The sequence below is a fragment of the Osmerus eperlanus genome, chromosome 27 (assembly GCF_963692335.1).
Source record: "Osmerus eperlanus chromosome 27, fOsmEpe2.1, whole genome shotgun sequence".
Classification (NCBI taxonomy): Eukaryota; Metazoa; Chordata; class Actinopteri; order Osmeriformes; family Osmeridae; genus Osmerus; species Osmerus eperlanus.
In genome coordinates, this window is record NC_085044.1 from 8,724,148 (window position 1) to 8,746,866 (window position 22,719).

The following is a 22,719-nucleotide window of genomic DNA, read 5'->3' on the forward strand; positions in this document are numbered from 1 at the left end:
CTTTGGAGAGAAAAAAAGAATGAAACGAATGCGGTGGTGAGTGTAATTGAAACCATATTGAAACGTTGTTGGAGAGCATGCAGCAGGGTGAAAACCAGGCTGGAGGCTGGGAGTGAAGCTGGGGCAGAGGCTGAAAGTGGGGCTGGGGATTGAATGAGGCTGGTGAGGCTGGGCCTGAGGCTGGGCCTGAGGCTGGGCCTGAGGCTGGGCCTGAGGCTGGGCCTGAGGCTGGGCCTGAGGCTGGGCCTGAGGCTGGGCCTGAGGCTGGGCCTGAGGCTGGGCCTGAGGCTGGGCCTGAGGCTGGGCCTGAGGCTGGGCCTGAGGCTGGGCCTGAGGCTGGGCCTGGGAGGGAGACTAGGGCAGGGGTTAAGGCTGGGAGAGGGAGACTTGACACAGAAGCTGGATTGAAACAGAAAGTGTGGCGCAGCAGACGTGAAAACAAGTGACTCTCATTACTTCATCCATGTGTCTCAATGGGTGTGTGTGTGTGTGTGTGTGTGAGAGAGAGTGGGTGTGCGTGAGAGAGGGAGAGTACATTCAAGTTATAGATTTGACCCTACACCAGATACTACCTAAAACGAGACAGTTCTGTCACATTCCAGTTAGTTCTCTACTAGACCATGCCTCTGGAGCAGCTCCTTTTAAAACATCTCTCTTTTCCCTGAGGAGCACATGGAACAACAATGGCATTCCACACCTAAACAGCCTTTCCATCCAGCTTTACTCATTACCTATGGTTGTTTAAAGATCTCTGCAGACCCTGTCCAAAAATTGGCACACCTCCCACACCCTTGCGCTGTGTGGTCACCCTAGCGTGATGCTGCTGTTCCAGTGCTCACCTGTGCCATCTAATCTCAATAGCACACTTCCCTCCACTGTACTTAACCGAGGAAAACATCAACATGGTGTCCTGTGATTGGCTAGGAGGCTGAACAGAGTCAGAGTCCACATTAATAACAATGAGGTCGAACCTGAAGACAGCCACAAGCCGCTGTGTTTCCAACACACCAGCACTTCTATTATTGAGTAGCAGCAACCGTCTCCTGAGCACCTGAAGCCTTAGACACAGACACATTTACAAACACAACTCAGGCACACATTCACTCACAATACACACACACACAAACACACAGTAGTGTAGCAGCAGCAGAAGGTGTGAAGGCAGACTGCAGTCTAGGAAGTTCTCTGGTGTCTGGTCAGGAAAGGTTGAATAAGGCAGGTCAGTGTGAAGCCCATACACGCTGGTCTCTCAGTGTCAACATCTCCAGGTCTCTCCAACATAAACAAGCAGAACATCGCTGCTGTGCCTACATTTGATAAAAACTAGATTTTTAACACAACGCATTTTCTCAAAGAACTCTTGAATGCTTCTGGGTTACTGGCCGTTGGTTACATGAACTGCGTGTGAAGTCCATCGATGGCTTTCTGGCTACTTAGCCGTGTAATCTGGACGAGTCTGTAATGACAGCTGAAGCTGAATTGACAAACTGGACTGACTGCCGTTTTAATGAGGACGTGGGCACTAATGAGTACGCTGACATACCAAGTGTGCACATTAACTAATTTGATAACCACCTTACCATTTTAAGTATTTTCTTGATAAATTGCATTTGCTTTCCACGTTATCCATCTATATTTAAGATAATCACGGCTATGCCATGCACTGGCTGAAACTTGTGGCTTCCCTTGCTAACTAAATATCAGTAGGTGAACTGCGACGTGCACTTGCCAGTCTAGCTAGGCTAGCTAGCTTACTAAATTGCTAACATTAGCTGGCTAGGCCTGGGATAGAAGCCTCCGACAGAGCTAGCATAGCAAGCTAACTTGGCTAGCTTGCAAAATACTGTTGTTCTTAAGCCAAATTGCGTAATAAACCCCTTACTTAAGCCCCAGGTGTGCCTACCAGCTATACGGGAAATGTTTAAGATCGGATAATTACTTATTATTCTGATAACATTATGTTTTGAACAGTTCGTGTTATCGTCGAAGGAGACGATCTTAGGCAATATTAACATTAGCTATTAACTGTTAGCTGAACTAGCTAGCCCTCTCGTTGGCAGTGGTTAGCTAGGATAGCATGAAGCTACACGGGCTAGTCTCGTAGTACTCGAGTCGTAGCTACTAGTACTAGTTGTCTGAAAGGCTCACCTCAGATACCTCGTCTTCGTCGCTACCAGATCCATGTCCGGAGGAAAGTACTGCGGCCGCAGCGAGTTTAAAATCGAGTCTGTCTGCTACGGGTCCACCAGCCTCGCCGAACAAGCGGACTTTCTTTCCACCGACGCCGATACCTAGGCCCCCGAGTCCGGCTCCTGATGTGGCCCCGACCCCCATTCCTACGGCAGGGGAACGCGGAGTCACCGAGTCAATCTCGTCCTCGAAACCGTCCGTCAGCATTGCTGTCCCGGCTACTGCATCCTGCATACTTCACTGTCTAAATTGTGTACCAATAGTCGCAATGTTGTCGTTAACTTTCTTTGAGGTTGGACTGTATTTAGATATTATATTTACACTTCAGAAAAATCCTGTAACTCTCCTGAAGCGAGAAGAGCTTCTCTTTCCCCCAAGCCATTAACTTTCTAACAACCTAACTTACTTCGTCCCAGTTCTCCGTTTACCCACCTCTATTTGGTTTCTATACACGCTATTGGACAGAGCATCCGAACAGTGAAAAACGGTTGGCCTGAATGAATGCGTGTCAAGCCAAGGCAAGCGACGTCAAGATAGGTTTACGAGAGGGCTTGGCGATTAATGCTTGGCGAGTTGATGATTGGGCCCTTGCCTGCCTGTCATGAAGTGAAGTCCCACCCCTAAGATAACGCCTGTATTTACCAATAAAAATGTTATGTAGAATTAGGTAGTAGATCAATAGAAGTTAGGGGTTGGTGTTTGCAAACAACCTTACACACAATATCTCTATGCCGGCACTATGATTATGAGCCAAGATTAGTTGGTAAGTTTTCAAGCAATGTGGTAATAGCAATTTAAAAGATCCCCAAGGCCATGATGTGACAAATAAAACTGTACAACTAAAGTGGTTGACATACAAAAGAACGTATGGCTGTAATGAAAGAACATGGCATGATCAACTTGTGCTTAGAGGAACGCTTCATTGAAATAGATGGGGAATCTTCAAGTTTAGATTGTTGCTTAGATTGTTTAGTTCTTAGGAATAGTTCTGTACCTTCTGTACAGTATGTATAACTTCTCTACCTTTACCTAATTTAAGATTTGTATATGTTTAGTGTTTGCACCTCCCTGCCACAGTAAATTCCGTGTTTGTATAACATACATGGCGAATAAACCGAATTCTGATTCTGATTTATGAAATACCATGGTTTATTGTTCAACAGTGATTTTCAGGACTCAATATCAAGCATTGTTTTTCTGCTCTGGACACAGTCTGTGAACATGTCATACATTCCCACAAGATCATAACTATTAAATTCTGTACAAAAAAAAAAAAAAAAAATTGGGCTTACATTTAAAAAAAATCTGTATCCCAGCCGAAAAACAAATTTCTAAAATAAAACACATTTCATGTTTATATTTTAAAAGTCTAGAATAAGTACAATTCCAACCTCTATTGATAACATATACAATGTCATGTTATAATAACTAGTCAGGAAACATCAACTTGCAATCCCCCACTTAAACCTGACATTTCACTAAAATTACTTTACTTCAAGTAGACCTGCGAACGCAGTTTGCTCCACATTTATGGAGGGTGAGGGAGGTAGTCTGAGAGGAGAGACAAGGTTGTGCTGTAAGGTTGGAATGTGGGATAGTCTATGTAACAAGATGTGATGGCCAAAGGGGAAAAGGGTGTTAATAGAGTGGTGATAGGGAGCTTCATCACGTGTTTTGTGACAGTTGTCAACCAGAGGTTTAGTTAGGTCAGCATGTCAACAGATGAGGTGGTGTTGTCTCATTGTATGGAGGTGAAGATGGAGCGGTCTGATTGGGTGGAGGTGAAGATGGAGGGTTATTATTAGGTGGAGGTGAAGATGGAACAGTCTCATTGGGTGGAGGTGAAGATGGAGGGTTATTTTTAGGTGGAGGTGAAGATGGAACAGTCTCATTGGGTGGAGGTGAAGATGGAGGTGGCGTTCTCACTGGGTTTGATAGTGTCTCTTTGCCCCAGGTCACAAAGTACTCAGGAACTCCTTGACCTGTGAACAGACACAGGAAAACAACATGGTGGTGAGTACCTGACAACCCAGCAGGAGCTGGTACATGCTGGTTATGGAGTGAATAACCTGGGGCCTCCCTTGGTCATTTATACGTTTGGACGTCAACCCTGCTCCTGCCCCACCTTCCTCTTTCACCACCAACCTCCCTCACTTTCACACTCCTCTCCCTCTCCCCTCCCTCACACTCCTATTTCTCTACTCTTCAACCTCTTCCCGCCTCCACCCCCCCCCCTTCTTCCTCCACCTCCTCCACCACTAACCTTATCTATGGTAGCCTCCTGCTTGATGTGATCGTTCTTGAAGTCCTCGTTCACATCCAGGATCAGGATGGGGATGTCCTTCAGGTACTCAAAGTCCACCCTGGGGAGACAGACGGGGGAGGCAACATGTTAGCTGTTCCACCCTGGACACAGACCCAGAGAGAGGAGGTAGCATGTTAGCTGCTCCACCCTGGACACAGATCCAGAGAGAGGAAGTAGCATGTTATCTGCTCCAACCTGGACACAGATCCAGAGAGAGGAGGTAGCATGTTAGCTGCTCCACCCTGGACATAGACCCAGAGAGAGGAGGTAGCATGTTAGCTGCTCCAGTGTCACACTAACCAAGGAGCCAGTCCTGACTACCTGGGTGAAAGACCAGTTCAGTGCAACCTCCCACACATGAAATGTTCCGTACATGATAGCTGTAACAGCAGAAGCAGCTTCAGGATCTATTACTGTGGAGACAGTGAGTCTTACTGTGTGGAGAAAGGGACTATTACTGTGGAGACAGGGACTATTACTGAGGAGACAGGGACTATTACTGAGGAGACAGGGACTATTACTGAGGAGACAGGGACCCTTACTGTGGAGACAGGGGCTCTTACTGAGGAGACAGGGGCTCTTACTGTGTATACAGGGACTCTTACTGTGTGGAGTAAGATACTCTTACTGTGGAGACAGGGAGTTACAGTGTGGACAGGGACCCTTACTGTGTGGAGACAGGGACTATTCCTGTGGAGACAGGGACCCTTACTGTGTGGAGACAGGGACTATTACTGTGGAAACAGGGACTATTACTCTGGAGACAGGGACTATTACTATGGAGACACAGACTCTTACTGAGGAGACAGGGACCATTACTGTGGAGACACAGGCTCTTACTGAGGAAACAGGGACCCTTACTGTGTGGAGACAGGGACTATTACTGTGGAGACAGGGACTATTACTGTGGAGACAGGGACTATTACTGTGGAGACAGGGACCCTTACTGTGTGGAGACAGGGACTATTACTGTGGAGACAGGGACTATTACTGTGGAGACAGGAACTATTACTGTGGAGAAAGAGATTATTACTGTGTGGAGACAGACTCTTACTGTGAAGACACTGGGGATACGTACTGTGTGGTGCGATGGTGGAGCCAGCACTCGTGTTTGTAGTGGAGCTGCTCCAGGTATTCCAATGGAATCCCCTGCTCCTCTTCTCGTCCTCGCAGGTGCAGCCTCTGCATGCACCTCTGATACATGTGTACAGACACGCACGCACACACGTGTACAGAGACACACGCCCACACAAACGCACGCATACAGGTACACACACATGTGCAAGCACACAGACACACAATTGAGACAACGGAGAGACAGAAGTCAAGCACAAGGCTAATTGGCATATTGGCAAATGTTATGTGGTATTCGAGAGGTCAAAGCAAGATAGCAGCTTTAACTGAGGCACTGCATCTAGACAGTTCTCCACAAGTGCATGACAGGGAAGGAGGTCCAGAAGGTCTGACTCAGGACAGTGATGGGAACGATACATCAAGGAGACAAGTCGACTGATTACTCATGAGCCTTTGCATATTATGCGGCGGTAAACTGCTCATGCACACTAACATGGTGCCAGCTCTGGCAAACGATCAACATCACTGGTTGTCATCATTTATAACTTCACTAGAATAAAAACCTTTCTATAATGAATTGTGATAACTAGGTTTTAAGATCAATCACATATTTTAAGAAGCAACAGTTAGCGTTTAGCCGACTTAGGGTCCCACTGAAATCAGAACATTCTCGTGGTCTCAACCTGGACGTATACCCTCCGGGGACAGGGCTCCCTGCAGGGGGCTCACCTGGGGGTCCGCCCTCAGGTAGATCATGGCATCCAGCTCGATCTGGCTCTCAAACTGGGCCAGCAGCCAGCTATGCCAGTCCTGGTAGACGGCCCACTCTGTCTCATTCAGGTCCCCACACTCAAACAGGTTGGAGGCAAACACATACCTATGGAGACAAGAGGTAGCCACCAACAGACATGATATATTTGATCATTTTGTGTCTTTTAAGGTGTTAGTGAATATACAGAATGAACATAATTTATTTAGTGTATGGACAATATACTGTATGTCTGTCTTTTTAATGGAAGGCAATGCCAAATAAAGAAAACTCTATCCTGGATGGACAATAAAGTTTTATATTCTATTTTGATTTTGGTGGGTTCTGGGGTCTCATCCCTGAGTCTCTGTGGCTTGACACAGTGTGTACACACACTCGTAGTATGTGATTTAATCTTTAAAAACTAGCAAAATCTAAAATAAATAATATACTGTATTTATATACTGTAAGTATACAGTTAGGTCCATAAATATTTGGACAGTTACACAATTAATGTTCTTTTTTATTATAATGAAAATGGGCTTCAAGTGCAGTCTCTCAGCTTCAATTTGAGGGTATTCATATCTAAATTGGAGGGTTTATGAATTACAGCTCTAGCCCCGTTTTTCAAGGGACCAAAAGTAATCGGACAATTGACACACAAGCTGTTTCATGGACAGGTGTGGGCTTTTCTTTGTTATTTCTTAATAAATTAAGCAGGTAAAAGGTCTGGAGTTGATTCCAGGTGTGGTATTTCCATTTGGAAGCTGTTGCTGTGAAATCACAACATGCGGTCGAAGGAGCACTTAATGCAAGTAAAACAGGCCATCATTAGGCTGCTAAAAAAATACAAATCCTTCAGAGAGATTGCAGGAACATTAGGAGTGGCCAAATCTACAGTTTGGTACATTCTGAGAAAAAGAATGCACTGGTGTGCTTGGCAATTAAAAAGGCCTGGACGTCCAAGTAAGGCAACAGTGGTGGATGATCAGAATCAGAATCAGAATGGGATTTATTCGCCATGAAAGTTTGCACAGACAAGGAAATTGCTTTGGCAGGTGATGATCGCAGATCGCAAATGATCGCAGGATCCTTTCCATTGTGAAGAAAAAACCCTTCACAACATCCAGCCAAGTGAAGAACACTCTCCAGGATGTAGGCATATCATTATCCAAGTCTACCATAAAGAGAAGACTTCAAGGGGGGCTGAGGGGGACACTGCCCCCCAGATGTTCCTTGTGCACACTTACCAAAATGAAGGGGAAAACAATTGATTTTGTTTCCTTTGTTTATTTTTTTCCCACTGTATTTTGGCTCAGCCAATCATATAAATGTCTTGTTAAAAATAACACTTTTACGAAATGCTGATTGGTTAGTTGGGTGTTATAAAAGTCAAGGACCGCAGTGAGAGAGGTGCGCTGCGAAGTTTCTGGACAGTTGACAGCTTCTTGTCACATCTGGTGGTTAGCTAGCTAAATTGTGTTTTGAGTCTTTGAACGAAACAAGGAGAAAAGAGTTGCATTTGACATTTTTTGTTTTAAAATCCATTTGCTAGCTTGCTCTGGTGGCCTCGCTGGTTTTAGCAGATCAAAGTTTCCCTCAGATTGCACCAAATTGAAGCTTTGAACTGCTAAAACGTATAAAAAATCAAATAAAAAAACTTTTCTTTGCCCCCAAAAAATGTCTTAATGCAAGTAAAACAGCACCCCCCCTGCTAAAGTGGGCTAGAACGCGGCCTGGTGTATGGAGATATATTGTATGCAGAGATTCAGCAAGGTTGACTGGATGACTTCACTTTACAGATGGACAATGACCCAAAACACCCAGGAGTTTTTTTTAAGGCAAAGAAGTGGAATATTCTGCATTGGCCAAGTCAATCACCAGATCTCAACCCGATCAAGCATGCATTTCACTTGCTGAAGACAAAACTTCAGGCAGAAAGACCCACAAACAAACAACAACTGAAGACAGCAGTAAAAATAGGGAGCCAGGTGGCTGAGCGGTTAGGGAATCGGGCTAGTAATCGGAAGGTTGCCGATTCGATTTAAATCCATTGTGGTGGCATACAAAGCCAAAATTATGACAATGGTGTCACTCTCCAAATATTTATGGACCTAACTGTAATATATATATATATATATATATATATATATATATATATATATATATACACACACAAACACGTGCTAGAGTAACAGTGAGAGCAGTGACAGCTACAGCTCAGGTAGCTGCAGAGTGATGTACGGTGATGGGAGCAGCAATGCCGGACTTGACCGCACCTGTCGCTGTAGACGGAGCGTTCAAAGAACTGCACGGGGCTCTCCGCCTGGAGCAGCTTGGAGGAGGGGGCCTGCAGTTGGGAGCGGACCCGGCTGAGGCAGGCGTAGCTCTGGAAGGTGTAGGACCAGCGGCTGGGCTTGTCGTACAGCATCTGGAGCAAGTTGCCTCCGCTCTTCTGAGAGGTGCTCAGCTCCTGAGGGAGATGAGGAAGACATGGTGGTCAGGGGCTGGGTCTCGAGCATACACACACCAGACATACACATGCACCAGACACATACACACACACCAGGCGCACACAGACCAGACACACGTACGCACTAGACACACACAACAGGCATACACACGCACAGCAGACATACACACGCACACCACACACACTGCATACATGAACACAGCATTCATACACACAGACTATATGCATAGTGATGCAGAATCAATAAAAAAACTAGAGGGTACAATTTCTAGGGAAATTGTAGGGTGTGCTTGCTTGCGTCGGTTGCACAGGGGTCCGTTTTTGAATGACATTTTTACAACTGATTTCTGTATATTTTATATGAAAATGCATACTTATTATTTATAAAGATTAAATAGATTTAAAAGCATTTTTTTTGCTGCTCATTTTCAACTGAAAATACGAGTGAAGTGTAGAATGAAAAAGAAGTCTTCTCATTTCCCCTGCAAGAGGCAGCCTCATCGTTGAATCAAAACGAATAAATTTGGCAGACCGGTGTAAAAATGGACCTAATCTCTATGACTTAAACGTCATTTTAAGTTTTTCCCTTCTCGTGATATTTTCAGGCATGTAGCCTACTCATTGCATTCATTCATTAATAAAGAACCCCCTTTGAAGATTATTCTACTTTGTTACCCGGCAGTAGAAGATGGAATCGCGATTCAGACAGTCCCATCTGCTAACTGAAAATATGCCCCCCAAAACGTAAATAAGCTTGACATTTATTTAGTGGAAAATCGCTCATTCATAAAAAGCTCACTGGTAGCGATCATTGTCAGTAACAACGCAAAATGCGACATATTCAAATTCAATGTATTTGTGAGGAATGTTTATTTTAAAGATTGAAAACAGATGCATCATAGACCACTGTAGTATGTGTTGCCCGGGCAACAGAGGCTAATGTCATGATGCTAATGCTTCAGTGAAATAGTAGACTACCGTTTCCAAAAGTAGATGTGGGCCTACTTCCTTAATAATATCAGCTAATATTGTACATTACATTTCATAATTGTGTTTCACATCAAAGTAAAATGAGTAAATAGTTATCACCCTGGCCTCTTTGCTTGTGGCGTTCCTGCAGCTGCCTTGCAGTAAAGCTATAGTTAGCCTAGCTATCCCCCAAGTTAACAGATGCGAAACGAATGTTCTGCTACAGGTAGTCACGCGTGTTTTCGTGACGTTAGTGACGTTAGTAACGTCAGTGACTGTGGCTAGCAAATTAGCCACCGTTAGCTTCACTTTTCACCACAAAAACGCAATTTCTACTTAAACCATGCAACGGAACGTAAATAAAAATACAACCAACGCAAACGCTACCAAGACGAACCTTTTGACACCGCCGTTGTGTATGTAGTCCAAATATTGACTGATCCTTAGGGGGGCGAAAATAAACAATAACTAGAAAAGGCTGTTCCTGCGAAACGGCAGTGAGAATGCTGAAAACCTGAATGGGGATAGCTGACCATGCTAAAAAAGCTGAAAATAGTGAAAATTTAGTAGAAAGTTATAAGCTGAAGCTTCAAAGCAACCGAAAGGTATTTTTGAAAGGGGCTGGAGCAGCATTCCAACAATGATTTGAAAGGATTTACCATTACTTTTAAAGGGAGAATAATTTGCACAAAAACCTTTATATTTTAAAAAGTATAAAAGTGAGAAATGAGAAAATACCCGCAAGCTGAAATGAATTTCAAAAATGTGTGAGTGACACAAAAGAGGCAGTGTGGAAGCTGAACTGCATCATCTGCATCATCTTAACAAAGCTAAGAGCTAAAATAGCCTACAATGCGGGAGAAGCTGAAAGCTGAACTGTTAAACAGAAGAAGTAGGCTAGCTAGTCGGAACAAGAATATTATCGTTTTAACAGCTGAAATTATAGTTGGGATAGTAATAGCAGTAGCAGATGTAGCCTACCATTGAGTGCGTTTACTCGGCTTTCTTAGTAGGATTCAATGTGTTGATGGAATGAAACATACAGCAGTAGAGCCGATACAGGAAGACACGGCGACACTTTGTTGCAGAAGGATGATGGTGCAAGTTTTGTCCGTGGAGCATACAACGATTAATAAAAAAGAATCATGTAGACGCGTTTATTGAGTAATCGCATAACTCATTACACATGTAAACGAGTAATCGTATTATTGGCATAAACCGACAATTGCTAGTAATCGTGTTTCTCATGGTCAAGTAAACGTACCAATCACCTGTGTGAGCGACTGAGTGGTGCGTGTCTGTCGTTACGGTGATGGTGCAGCTATGATTGCTAACGCGCTGAGGGCAGAGAATAAGAGAAATGTAGCTAGAATCCACACCTCAAACAAGATAACCTAGACGCAAAACTGTACGTCCAATCCAAAATATAAGGATATTTTCCGAGACCCAAGACTCTGCCGAAACCAGAGATGTCCTTTATATGTCTGTGCGGTCAGAAATACGACTCTATCGGCAGTTTCAAAATCTTGTTCCTTCTTGCTTTCTCTGACTGATTTTACTCACCTCTCCATTGAAGTTAGTGAGAGAATTTGAAAGGCTGATCTCGCTTCAAGGCTCATAGCTGAAAATCTGTAAATGTGAGCTCTTTAGTAGTTACATTGGCTGAAAGAGGACAATTTTTCCTACATTTTAAGGTATAACTTGTTTCTGTAAGTTAAACTATATGAACGTTAGAGGAATTTGTTTGACAAATTAGTTGAATATCAGAAAAAAAGCAGCAAGCTGCTCATTCATAAAAATCAAGAAGGAGCAAACGTTTTAATGTATTTCAAACTGTCATAATTCAAAATTGGCTGAACATTTGAAAAAGCTGAATCATTTGGGAATAGCTGAATGTCTTGTGAACATTTTAAAGGTTGAATGGTGTCTCTAGCTGAAAGTAAGCTGAAGTAGTTACGTTTGAAAGAGGAGGAAGCTTTTTAATGATTTGAAAGGATTTACCATTACTTTTAATGGGAGAATAATTTGCACAAAAACCTTAATGTCTTAAAAAGTATAAAAGTGAGAAATACCAAAAGTCATAGCCATCATCTCCTGAAGGAGCTGAACGTTTTGATACAAAAGTTGTAGGAATCGGTTAAAGTATGCAGAACGAGTTAAAGGCCAAAAAACGGACTGAGAAGTTGAAAAGCAATAGTGAGAATGCTTAACAGCATTCTCACAATAAATAAATAAATATATATGTGAGAGAACAAAGGTTGTGCTCTCGCCGAAGGCTTGAGCACACCAAAATATATGCTGTCTTCAGTACAAGGGTCTGCATGATGCAGAGTTTAGTACCTCGTAATCGTTTTCGGTATTCAGAACGTTGCACCATTTTCCAATCGGCTCCGGAATCACCCCCCACTCCTCGGAGGCTTTCTCTAACAGCCGCACGAAGGTTGACTTTCCCGCAGCTAAAATACACACAAATGTACATTCATGCTTTTAGGTGTATAGATTTTCCCAATAGTTTATTTAAAAACTGACAAATGACAAGTAATCAAAGCACTTGGGTTGTTGTCAGTGCAGCTGTCGGAAATACATGGTTACAACAGATTTGGCGCCAACGCTGATATGGAGGGAAATTAGCAGATGAAGTTTGACACCTTCCAGAAGCACCTACACACACAACTATGAAGGAGAGGTCAGCCAGCTAGATAACATTAACGTTAGTTGTTAATTGTTGTTAACATGAACTGTTTCTTGTATATCGATCAACTTGTTGGTCAACTTTAGATAGGACACAAGACAGATGGTTGTGAAGTTTAGAAACTCACCAATATTTCCTTCAATTGCTATTTTCTTGGTTCTCTTCTCAAAGCTGTTGTTTAAGCTTGAACATACTCTTTTAGGGGGGGTTGCCATTCTGACGGACAGTTAGACAAATATCTGAAAGAGGCACGCGAGATCAGAAATTCAACTTGCACTGTTTTTTTCCGAGGGCAGGACTATACCTCGGGTTGCCATGTTTTCAAGAACACCCCTCTGTTATTTTATATTTAAACCTATAGTCGTAAAAACGGTTTTAATGTCCTGATTTTAGCCTTATAAATAATTGATATGATATTGTATCATTTGTTTTAAAACATCGGTGAAATACAGACTTCTTAAATTTTTAAATATTGCATAATGGGGTTTTAGGCACCTCCGTAGCTAAACCGTGTAAAGAAACTTGGCAACCCTACAGCTAAAGTGCGCCATTGCGCATGCACTTTTAAGAACCGGCCTGGGGGAACAAATTCGTGAGCAACCACGCCGAATACGTGATTATTTGAGAAGGAAAAATAAAGGTAATTCTATATTTTAAAGCAATTTGGTTATATTCAATTTGGTGGGGTATGCTATTGTAAAGATGCATAATCCAATAAATACACACACTAATTTATGTTTTTTAGCCAAACCTCTTTTGTCTTAAGTAATGTATTCAGGAGAGGCCTGCGCCTTTGTCTGCGTGCGGCTATGCTTTGTCAGGATAGCCAGCCAGCTGCTGTCTTATTCGTTTCAGACAAACAATGAATGAGACATATTAGAAAGTCAACAAATATCAGTGCGGTTTTATTAATTCTAATTTGGCAGTTTAACTTCAAATTGATTTGTATGGATATTAATTTGATCTGATTGTTTTACTAGCTAGCTAGCTAGCTTAGTTAGCTGTATGCGTAGACTCTGAAATGGCGCCTGGTTTGGTTGCGTTAGCCAGACCTCATTGCTTTTACGCACGCCTTTTTTGTTCCGCCAAAAACGTGATAATGAACTGTCCAGTTTGTGTTCCACAAATGTTGAAATATAGCCTTAGAGCCTCAGAAGGCACCTATTTTTTGTTAAAAACCCATCTTACCAGCGTGTGTGTGTGTGTTAGGGCTGACCGACCATGGCTGACGGTGAAGGATACGTGGTGAGAGTGCGCGGCCTGCCGTGGTCCTGCGCCGTAGACGAGGTGTCACGGTTTTTCTCAGGTGGGTTGATCGGGCTTCCAAACTCCACAGCACACGAGGCCCGGGCCGAGGGCTTGTTGCGAAATTGCTATCTATTCAGATGTAGTTGCAGTAAACCGTTCAATGCTCTCGGTTCTCCAGATTGTAAAGTTGCGAACAATGGGACAAGCATCCACTTCACCTACACACGGGAGGGGCGGCCAAGCGGGGAGGCCTTTGTGGAGCTGGAGACCGAGGAAGACCTGAAGATCGCAGTTAAGAAGGACAGAGAGACCCTGGGACACAGATATGTGGAAGGTACAGGTCACTTTGTGTGGGAGGGAAGGGCATGTTTTAAGTTTGTCCTACACACTTTGTTGTTGTGGTTTTTATAAAAAAAATCCCATATTTGCTGTGACAGTCTTCAAGTCCAACAACGTGGAGATGGACTGGGTGATGAAGCACACAGGCCCCAACTGCCCAGAGACAGAGGGGGACGGCCTGGTCCGCCTGCGAGGCTTGCCCTTTGGCTGCAGCAAGGAGGAGATCGTCCAGTTCTTCTCAGGTAAGCTCTCCCACCTTCCTCCTCACCATGCTCCTTTGCTCTCCTCCTCAACACCACCCTGCTGTAAGCAGATGTAGACACACAGGTTCGTAGGGTGGAGAGGTCAACACAGACCACTCTTGAATAGTATCAGGGTATATTATCTGTGAACTCTTGATTATGAGGGATGGCTAACAGTTATCCTATTTCTAACTGTAAATATTGTTGGAACCCAGATCGACAAATGGGTAATCGGTTCAACATTCAGACCAACTTTTTATATTTGACTCGATCTAAACATTTTTGACTCGGTTTACCGTAAGATACCCAGTTACGCATCTTTAATGCTTCTATATCTTCATAAAATCATGATATATTCCCACATCAGTAAATAAATAAAACATTCGACACACTTTTTTCTGGTACGCTGTTTATAAAACGTGCTCTTGACCTGTTGTTTAAAAAAAAAAAAAAATTTTAACCTTTTTAATTTATTTTTTTAAGAGAAGAGTGGAGTGTTTGTAACGTGAAGTGACATCATGTGGGAATGTGATTTAATGTGTCCCCCGCTGGGGTTATCTGTCCTTGGGTTGAAGGGTTGGAAATCGTGCCAAATGGGATAACATTGCCGGTGGACTTCCAGGGGAGGAGTACGGGGGAGGCCTTCGTGCAGTTTGCTTCACAGGATATAGCTGAAAAGGCTCTAAAGAAACACAAGGAAAGAATAGGGCACAGGTGGGGATGGATGGTTGGCTGGCTTCAAGCTGCTTTTCAGATATCATTGGTACTGATTGATTGATTTTATGATTTGATTGATTCACCACGTTCAAATGATCACAAAACCAGTGTCTGGTCTGTTACTGTGGTAACTGTTTGCCAGGCTCTGACCATCTCTGTACATGCTACCAGGACATGCATCATACATGTAGCTAGCGCACACTACCAGGACATGCATCATACATGTAGCTAGCGCACACTACCAGGACATGCATCATACATGTAGCTAGCGCACACTACCAGGACATGCATCATACATGTAGCTAGCACACGCTTCCAGGACATGCATCATACATGTAATTAGCGTGCACTACCAGGACATGCATCATACATGTAGCCAGCACACACGACTGGAACACGACAGCACACACTACCAGAACACGCTTCACATGTAGATGGCACAAGCTACCAGGACACACATCAGACATGTAGCAAACACACTACCAGGACACGCATTATACATGTAGCTAACACGTGCTACCAGGACATGCATCGTACATGCAGCTAGCACACATCAGATCATCGTGGCCTTCAGCCCTGGTAGAGTCCTCAGATATCTCTTTTAGTGGGCAGTAGTGCTGAGGGACTTTCTGGTTGTAAAAGGAAGCTATGGGTATACTTCTTGTCCAAAGAGGTCTGGAAAATCCTATGAACTTCATAACCGAAATGATCAGATTTGTTTCTTTTACAGACACTATTGTACATTATTCCGCCTAAAACAAGCACTTACATTTTGCAAATCGGGCATCTATTTATATAAATTCCCTGTGGAAGGCAAAAAGCAGTGTCCGTAGTGTGGAGGTACCATAATGCCAGACATCTCTCAGCACTACACCCCAGCAGGCTGTCATAGAGGAGCCCCAGAACCAGTCTTCCTTGGACCATGGAACCAGCTGCCTGCCCCTGTGTCTGCCTGGCTGACCCAAGGAAAGCTCTCTGGCTGGGCTCAACATTGCCCCCCCTAACCAGCCCATCTCTGGCTCCTCTCAGTATAACCTCCACACAAATCAAGTTGTTCACGAGTCCTGCACTGTGTATGTGCCTGGATAGTTTAGTGTAGTTGTCTTAGCTACGGCCACGTTGTCCTAGCACACCTGGGGCTCTGTAACCTCCAAGCAGTTGGGCCCGTCTGAGCTCTCCCAGTCCCAGCTACCATCATGACCACGAGGCAGCACTTAGCCAGGCTAGCAGAAACTCAGATGGCCATGCATGGCTGTAGGACCCCCATGCTACAGTCATAGCTGTCCTTAGCCCTGCCCATATCTCCATCACAGACACACACCCCCGTAGTGGTCTACCCCCGCCATACCGGGGCCCTGTCTGATGCGTGTGTGTGTGCCTGTAGGTACATAGAGATATTCAAGAGCAGCCGTGCGGAGGTCAGGACCAACTACGAGCCCCCCAGGAAGCCCATGGGCATGCAGCGCCCGGGGCCCTACGACCGGCCCGGGGGCGGCGGGGGCCGCGGCTACAACGGCATGGGGGGCCGCGGAGGCTCGTTCGATCGTATGCGCCGGGGTGGCTACGGAGGAGGTGAGAATGGTGAGGATAGACAGCCCGCCGTGATCGGTCTCCTCCCCTGGGTGACTTTCTGTGTCTCCTCTCTCCATCTGCCTCTCCCCCTCCCTCTCTTTGCCTGTCCCTCCCTCTGTCTCCATCTCTCTTGCTGTTTCTCTTCCCCCCTCCATCCATCTCTTTCCCCCTCCATCTCTCTGACGTGTCTGTCTGGTCCCCAGGGGGCTCTGATCGCTATGGCGACGGGGGCTCCAGCTTCCAGAGCACGACAGGCCACTGTGTTCACATGAGGGGTCTGCCATACCGCGCCACAGAGACCGACATCTACAGCGTGAGTCCTGCCCCCCCCACGCACGCGCGCGCACGCACACACTGTAGCTCAGCGGTAGAGCATTTGATTTTAAAGGGTGCAGGCTCAGATCCCCCCCCCTGTATTGTGCATCGCTTTGGATACAAGTGTCTGCTAAATAATAATTATTACTCATCTACATTCTATAGATGCTTCAGTCAATGTAATATCAATCTGGGATTGTCCAGACATACTCCTGACTGTGTGTGTGCATAGTTCTTCTCTCCTCTGAACCCGGTGCGTGTGCACATTGAGGTGGGGCCGGACGGCAGGGTGACGGGGGAGGCAGATGTGGAGTTCGCCACCCACGAGGACGCCGTGGCCGCCATGTCTAAAGACAAGGCCAACATGCGTGAGTCCTAAACGTCTGCCCCGACACTTTCTCTCTACTCTGTCTCCCTTTGTTTGTCTCCGTCTGTCTCCGTCTGTCTCCGTCCGTCTGTCTGTCTGCCTCTGTCTGTCAGCCTCTGTCTGTCCGTCTCCCTGTCTCTGTCCCCCCTTCCCTCAGAGCAGGTCAGTATGGAGCTCTATAGCATGGCCCCTAGCACCTGTTTGACCTCACCTCTTCTCTCCCTCCAGAGCACCGCTACGTGGAGCTGTTCCTCAACTCGACATCGGGAGGCAGCAACGGTGGCTACGGAGGTCAGATGATGGGGTCCATGGGTGAGGCCCCACCCACCCATCCACACACAAGTACACAGTCCCCCAAGGGCATTCCCCTTCCTGGTGAAGTGAGCGTGTGACTGACGGTGCTCCTTGTTCCCCAGGTAACCAGTCTTCGTACGGGGGTAGCCAGCAGATGGGCGGGGGCTACTCTGGAGGCTACAGCAGCAGCTCCAGCATGGGGGGCTACAACGATTACAGTGAGTCTCAGCTCTACCACCCAGTCACCCTTGCCTCACGTGGTCCAAAAACTGGAGTTGCGGTTGTAGAGCTGGTGATGAATCACGTGATCATCCATTCAGCTCTGTGATCGCTGCGTTGATGTCTGTTGAATAATCACATAACCGACTCCCACACGTCAACATGTGTAAAGGTTCCCAACCTTTTTTGGACTATGGACCGGTAGGCATATTTGAAATATTTTTGGGACCCGGTAGCATGTTAAGCCAACTTGCTCAGGTAGGCTTCCAGTTGGGGTATTGTTGCAAATAACTATTCTTTTTCCAGTCAGCTAAAAAAAAAACATGAATGTGATGACTACAAAAAAGCTGCAAACTAAGTCAAACCTTTCCAATGACTGTAGTCTATGCCAATAAATCACGTTTTAGCTGTGTCTGGAACCGGACTCATCAAATTTGTCTGCTTTTTATTAGCATTTTTTTCTGCTTATCCACACAGTACCACACAGTACAAAATCATGCTCGCATTGCTACGTCATCGTCATCACTGTACGTATAATTTTAAAGAGTAATGAATGCATCGAACACAGATTACCCGTTAATAACCTCTATAGATTCCTCACAGATTCCTTGAAATCATGCGACAGCCAACTCTGGAAGCTAAAAGTTTTATTTTCAGCTACCCATGGCCCGGTGGGCATTGATCTGCAGCCGGGCACCGGTCCGAGGACTGGTCGTTGGGAAACCCTGGTGTAGAGAATTTTACAAAAATGTTTGTGCCACTAGTGCGCTCTTGCTGCAGTTTTCACCTGTGCGTGTCTATTCTTGTTGCGTGTGTGTGTGTCGCTGATCCTGACGTTGATATTCCTCTTTCCTGTCAGGTAACCAGAGCGGGATGAGCAGCAGTTACTACGGCAACAGCAGAGGCTCTGTGGGCATGAACGGCAGCATGAGTATGGGAGGGGGGTGGGGCATGTAGGGGCAACAAAGGGGGGCGCCACAGGGGCTAAACAACTTCTGTACTGCATTTTGGCTGGTGGGAGGGGGTAAGATGTTCTGTTTGGATAAGGTTACCAGTCTCAGTCTGTGGTTGGTCTGAGAGGAGAGGGGAGTGATCACGTTTCCTGACCTTTGACACTGGAGTCAGTGTGTTATGTTGATGTTACTTGTTTTGTTTTTGTTTGTCAATCCAGTACATTACAGGGAGCAGGGGTTATTAACCCCCTCCCCCACTTCTAAACAGGTAGAATTCATGCACCTGATTTACTGGATGGGGATTGGAGAATAAGCCAGGGGTGCTTTTTGTAAATATCATGTCAGTTTGTGAGACTCCTTCAGAGTCAGGGAACATTTTCAGCTTCTTGTTTATTTTTTTTTCTTTTGCCCCGTAAATTCTGTATGCTTGGTATGAAGAAGGGTTTTTATAATGTGAAAGAGCATGTGAAAAAGGCATTTTTTTAAATAAACGGATGTTTTGGTTGACTGACTACGAACTGTTAAGTGTTTTAAAATCTGTTGTAATAGTCGTATGACCCTGTCCCACAATCTTCGTTTCGATTCTGCTTACAGGTGTTCTAAATAAACTTGTTCACAGAACTCTGTCAATTTTCGTTTATTTACAGATGCTGACAATGCTAAAATACAAAAAAAAAATGGCATTAGTGAGTAACAATTGACAGTAGTGCACAACCTTTTGACCAGGGGCCTTTACTACGAATCAAGATTTGGCGTTAGCGAGGTAACCAGGTTCAACCCAGGGTTTTCTGTACTATGACGGTGGATCACTTGTTACCGGGGTAGATTGCCATGGTAACACATGCTGAACGGCTAACCTGGTCGGGAGCAGGTTAAATTGAGATCAGAGATCAACCGGTATAAAAGCCCCGCCCATTAACGCATTCTTGAGGATAATGCCGTCACAGTTCATAGAAGATCCTGTGGAGCTTGGTGCGCTGATAGTGAGAGGTGCGCTCAGAAGAGCCAGAACATTTAGAGACCGACAAAACCCTTTAGCATTCCCACATGAGTATCTTTATGAAATATATAGATTCTCAGCAGAGGGAATTGCGTATCTTTGCCAGATTCTTGAGCCGTATGTTGCCAATGCGACACATCGAAGCCGTGCGCTCATGTGGCTGATGCGGAGAACCTGAGCAAGAACACCGTCTGCCGCCCAATTTGCAAAGGTTTTTCTTCACTGGCTGTTGCCACCATATTCTGATTAATGGAGTGATGAAAAAGAGATATCCAAAGTGCCCTTTGTAAAAACTTTGGACTCTAATATGTTGACAAAATGAAACAAGGATTTTCAGTCTGTCTTCATGCAATGTTCTGATTTCCGTTCTGGAAATGTATGCAAATTATATCACATTTTTCAACTTAATGCATCATTTAAACATACATTTACAGGAAACTAGTAATGAAAACAATATTTGACCTAATATTAGTTATCAACTGGGGAGGTTTCATGTTGATATGTTATCCCTATTCACTGGGGTGTCTCCCCTTAACCCATTCTGTTGTCCTTGGGTTGCTTTGCGCCTTTTTCTAATTATTTCCATATCAGAAATGTGTGTTTCTTTCAACCAAAACATTTCAAACCAAAAAGAACAATGTGTATGGTACCATACAATGCTCTTCACAAGTTAAATAAATGATAATTTCAGTACTCTCATTGAATTTGGATGTTTCGTTCACTTTTATAGAATTTTTCAAAAAGAATAAATAGGACATTGAAAGAAAAAAATGGTGAAAACCCCCGCAAAAGACTCAAAATGCACAACAAAAAAGCCACAAAAAGGTATAAAAAGACCGAAACGTAGAAAAAAGTTTAACAAATACATCCTTATGTTTTCTCCCTTCCCTAGGAACACAGAAAAGCCAGCCTTGTTTTTTTAATTAAAAGCCTCTTATACTCTATATTGAGCTCCAGGGTTCTTTTATACAGGGCCCTCACATTGTCTGCTCCAACCTGAAACAAATAAAGAACATTGTCCCTTTGCAAGGCACACTTGGATAAAGTTGAAGGTGTCCATTTGACTACTGTGTTTCAAGGTTCATTGCTTATAATTTGTGTCTTTGTCTTGGCCTTGAAGTGGAGTTTAACACCATAGCAATTTAATCAATTGAGTCATATTTGAAATGAGCACTGTAAGGACTTGTGTCTCATGTTCAGACCACCACCATTAGCAAGTCATTACAGACACTTCAATCACAGCCACACATTAACACACTCTCACCATCTGTGTTGCAAGTGGTAAATAAAACTGAAAAGTGTACCCCCAAAATGCTCTCTGAGCAGGCAGACACAGTTTCCTGATCATCTAGGACCTCCACTTGAGAAAGTAAATGGCATATTTGATCAATATTCAGCAACCACATATGGCATAAATACTGGCGTATGACTGTTAGTTTCACTGTTACCTCTGTATGGCACAGTGGGACAACAGTGGGTGGTGGCAGCAACACCACACTGTAAAAAAAAGTCGTAGCTTTAACGGTGAAAGACTGTAAATTAGCAACAGTAAAGAACTGTTAATTATAAAACATGAATTAACCGTTGAATTCACAGATATTTACTGTTAATTTAAATACAAGAAAGCTCGATAACATTTGCATTATTGCTTTGTAAAAAATATATTATTTCACCGTAAAAAACAATTGTAACGGTGAAAAACTGTAAAGTAGCAACAGTAAAAAAACTGTTAATTATAAAACATGAATTAACTGTTGAATTCACAGATAAGTACTGTAAGTATAAATACAAGAAAGTTTTATAACTTTTGCATTATTGCTTTGTAAAAACTAAATTATTTTACCATAAAAACAACAGTTAAGTACACAAAAACAAACGGTAAATCACTGTTTGTATCTGTATACAGATGCATGCTGTTAGAACTGTTTTTATCCCATGTGTTTTCTCGATGATATACATATGAAAATAGCCTGCACTAAAAAATGCTGGGTTGAAACCCAGCCGCTGGTTAACATTTAGTCATTTAGCAAGTTAAATATAGGAGAGAACATCTCTCCTATATGTAACCTGCTAACCTGTGCACACGTTGGGTTAACCCAGCAAGTTTATCATTCAACTCAAATATGGTTCATATTGAATTGACCAGAAAGCTGGGTTAATTTGACCTAATGGGTTATTGTTATAGTCATGTTTCGTTACAGTTAAATACAAAATATTTAGCTAACGCCTAGCTAGCATTACCAGAACATAGCAAGAACAGGGCTACCAACTTTTCAAAAAACCTTGACAGAACTTGACAGTTAACAGAACTACTTGGTTGGCATTAGCTTATCAGCTAAGAAATACGGTGTGGCTGAGAGCGTGTGAACTTATTGAAATGCGTGTCTCACTGCCAATACGCGAGAGTTGGCAGCCCAGCACATGCAACTATGTCAATTTATTATACAATCACGGAGATAACTAACGTTGTTAGATACGGTTTTATTTTCTGTTTAATTTACTATAGACTACCTTTTCTATTTGTATGACCATCCAAAGACAACTTGATCAATGTGAATGAATGAGATGGTGCTAGATCTCTAGCTAGATAGCTAGCTATAGGTAGCTAGGCTAACAAACGGGACGTTCACAATGCTGTTTGTCCGTTGCATAGCAACAGCCACAAGTACGGGGCTATTTTCTCTCGGCCACTGAAATGCGATACACAACATGTGTTGGCTATAACTATTTTGTGCTGAAAGGCAGCAGTATTTATTTAGTTACTATAATGTCGCAGGTGACCGTATCATAAAAGCAATAAGGTACTAGAGGCAGTACTGTATCGTCAAAAAAGTACGTGTTCCAGGGTTTGCTGGCCCTCCGCTGCGAGTCGGGCCTAACAACACCCTTGAACACGTACTTCATTGACGATACACCTTAAATACAAAATCTACACAGACATTCTACAACAGTGTCCATATTTTGCAGTTAGGTTCATCATGACCCTAAATGTAGAAAATTCA

At 43.9% G+C, this 22,719-nt stretch overlaps 3 protein-coding genes across 19 annotated transcripts in view; 1 reads left to right on the forward strand and 2 right to left on the reverse strand.

The window, feature by feature from the left end:
- LOC134013596 (ankyrin repeat and KH domain-containing protein 1-like) overlaps nt 1-2,633 on the reverse strand; it is a 40,796-nt gene extending 38,163 nt beyond the window's left edge. For all 11 annotated transcript variants that reach the window (XM_062453128.1, XM_062453126.1, XM_062453122.1 and 8 more), the window contains exon 1: nt 2,149-2,633. In XM_062453128.1, the coding sequence (XP_062309112.1) occupies nt 2,149-2,424 (276 nt within the window). In that variant the 5' untranslated portion in view covers nt 2,425-2,633. The remainder of the gene's footprint in view (nt 1-2,148) is intronic.
- A 688-nt stretch (nt 2,634-3,321) lies between these two features.
- Nucleotides 3,322-12,762, reverse strand: zgc:110540 (deoxynucleoside kinase). The gene is made up of 7 exons (XM_062453158.1): nt 12,579-12,762; nt 12,100-12,215; nt 8,597-8,790; nt 6,299-6,446; nt 5,574-5,689; nt 4,454-4,553; nt 3,322-4,172 (listed from the first exon to the last, which is right to left on the reverse strand). Exons 1-7 carry the CDS (start codon nt 12,664-12,666, stop codon nt 4,146-4,148), a joined length of 789 nt encoding a protein of 262 aa, XP_062309142.1. The 5' UTR covers nt 12,667-12,762; the 3' UTR covers nt 3,322-4,145.
- A 184-nt stretch (nt 12,763-12,946) lies between these two features.
- Nucleotides 12,947-19,338, forward strand: hnrnph1l (heterogeneous nuclear ribonucleoprotein H1, like). 7 transcript variants are annotated; one of them, XM_062453150.1, is made up of 11 exons: nt 12,948-13,091; nt 13,661-13,757; nt 13,878-14,033; nt 14,137-14,280; nt 14,856-14,994; nt 16,382-16,578; nt 16,773-16,882; nt 17,117-17,252; nt 17,480-17,563; nt 17,668-17,763; nt 18,624-19,338. In XM_062453150.1, exons 2-11 carry the CDS (start codon nt 13,673-13,675, stop codon nt 18,719-18,721), a joined length of 1,245 nt encoding a protein of 414 aa, XP_062309134.1. In that variant the 5' UTR covers nt 12,948-13,091; nt 13,661-13,672; the 3' UTR covers nt 18,722-19,338. The 7 variants fall into 7 exon arrangements, with proteins under 7 accessions (XP_062309140.1, XP_062309141.1, XP_062309134.1 ...); XM_062453152.1 differs by having other exon boundaries at nt 17,480-17,542; XM_062453151.1 differs by having other exon boundaries at nt 16,382-16,569.
- Nucleotides 19,339-22,719: the final 3,381 nt, after the last annotated feature.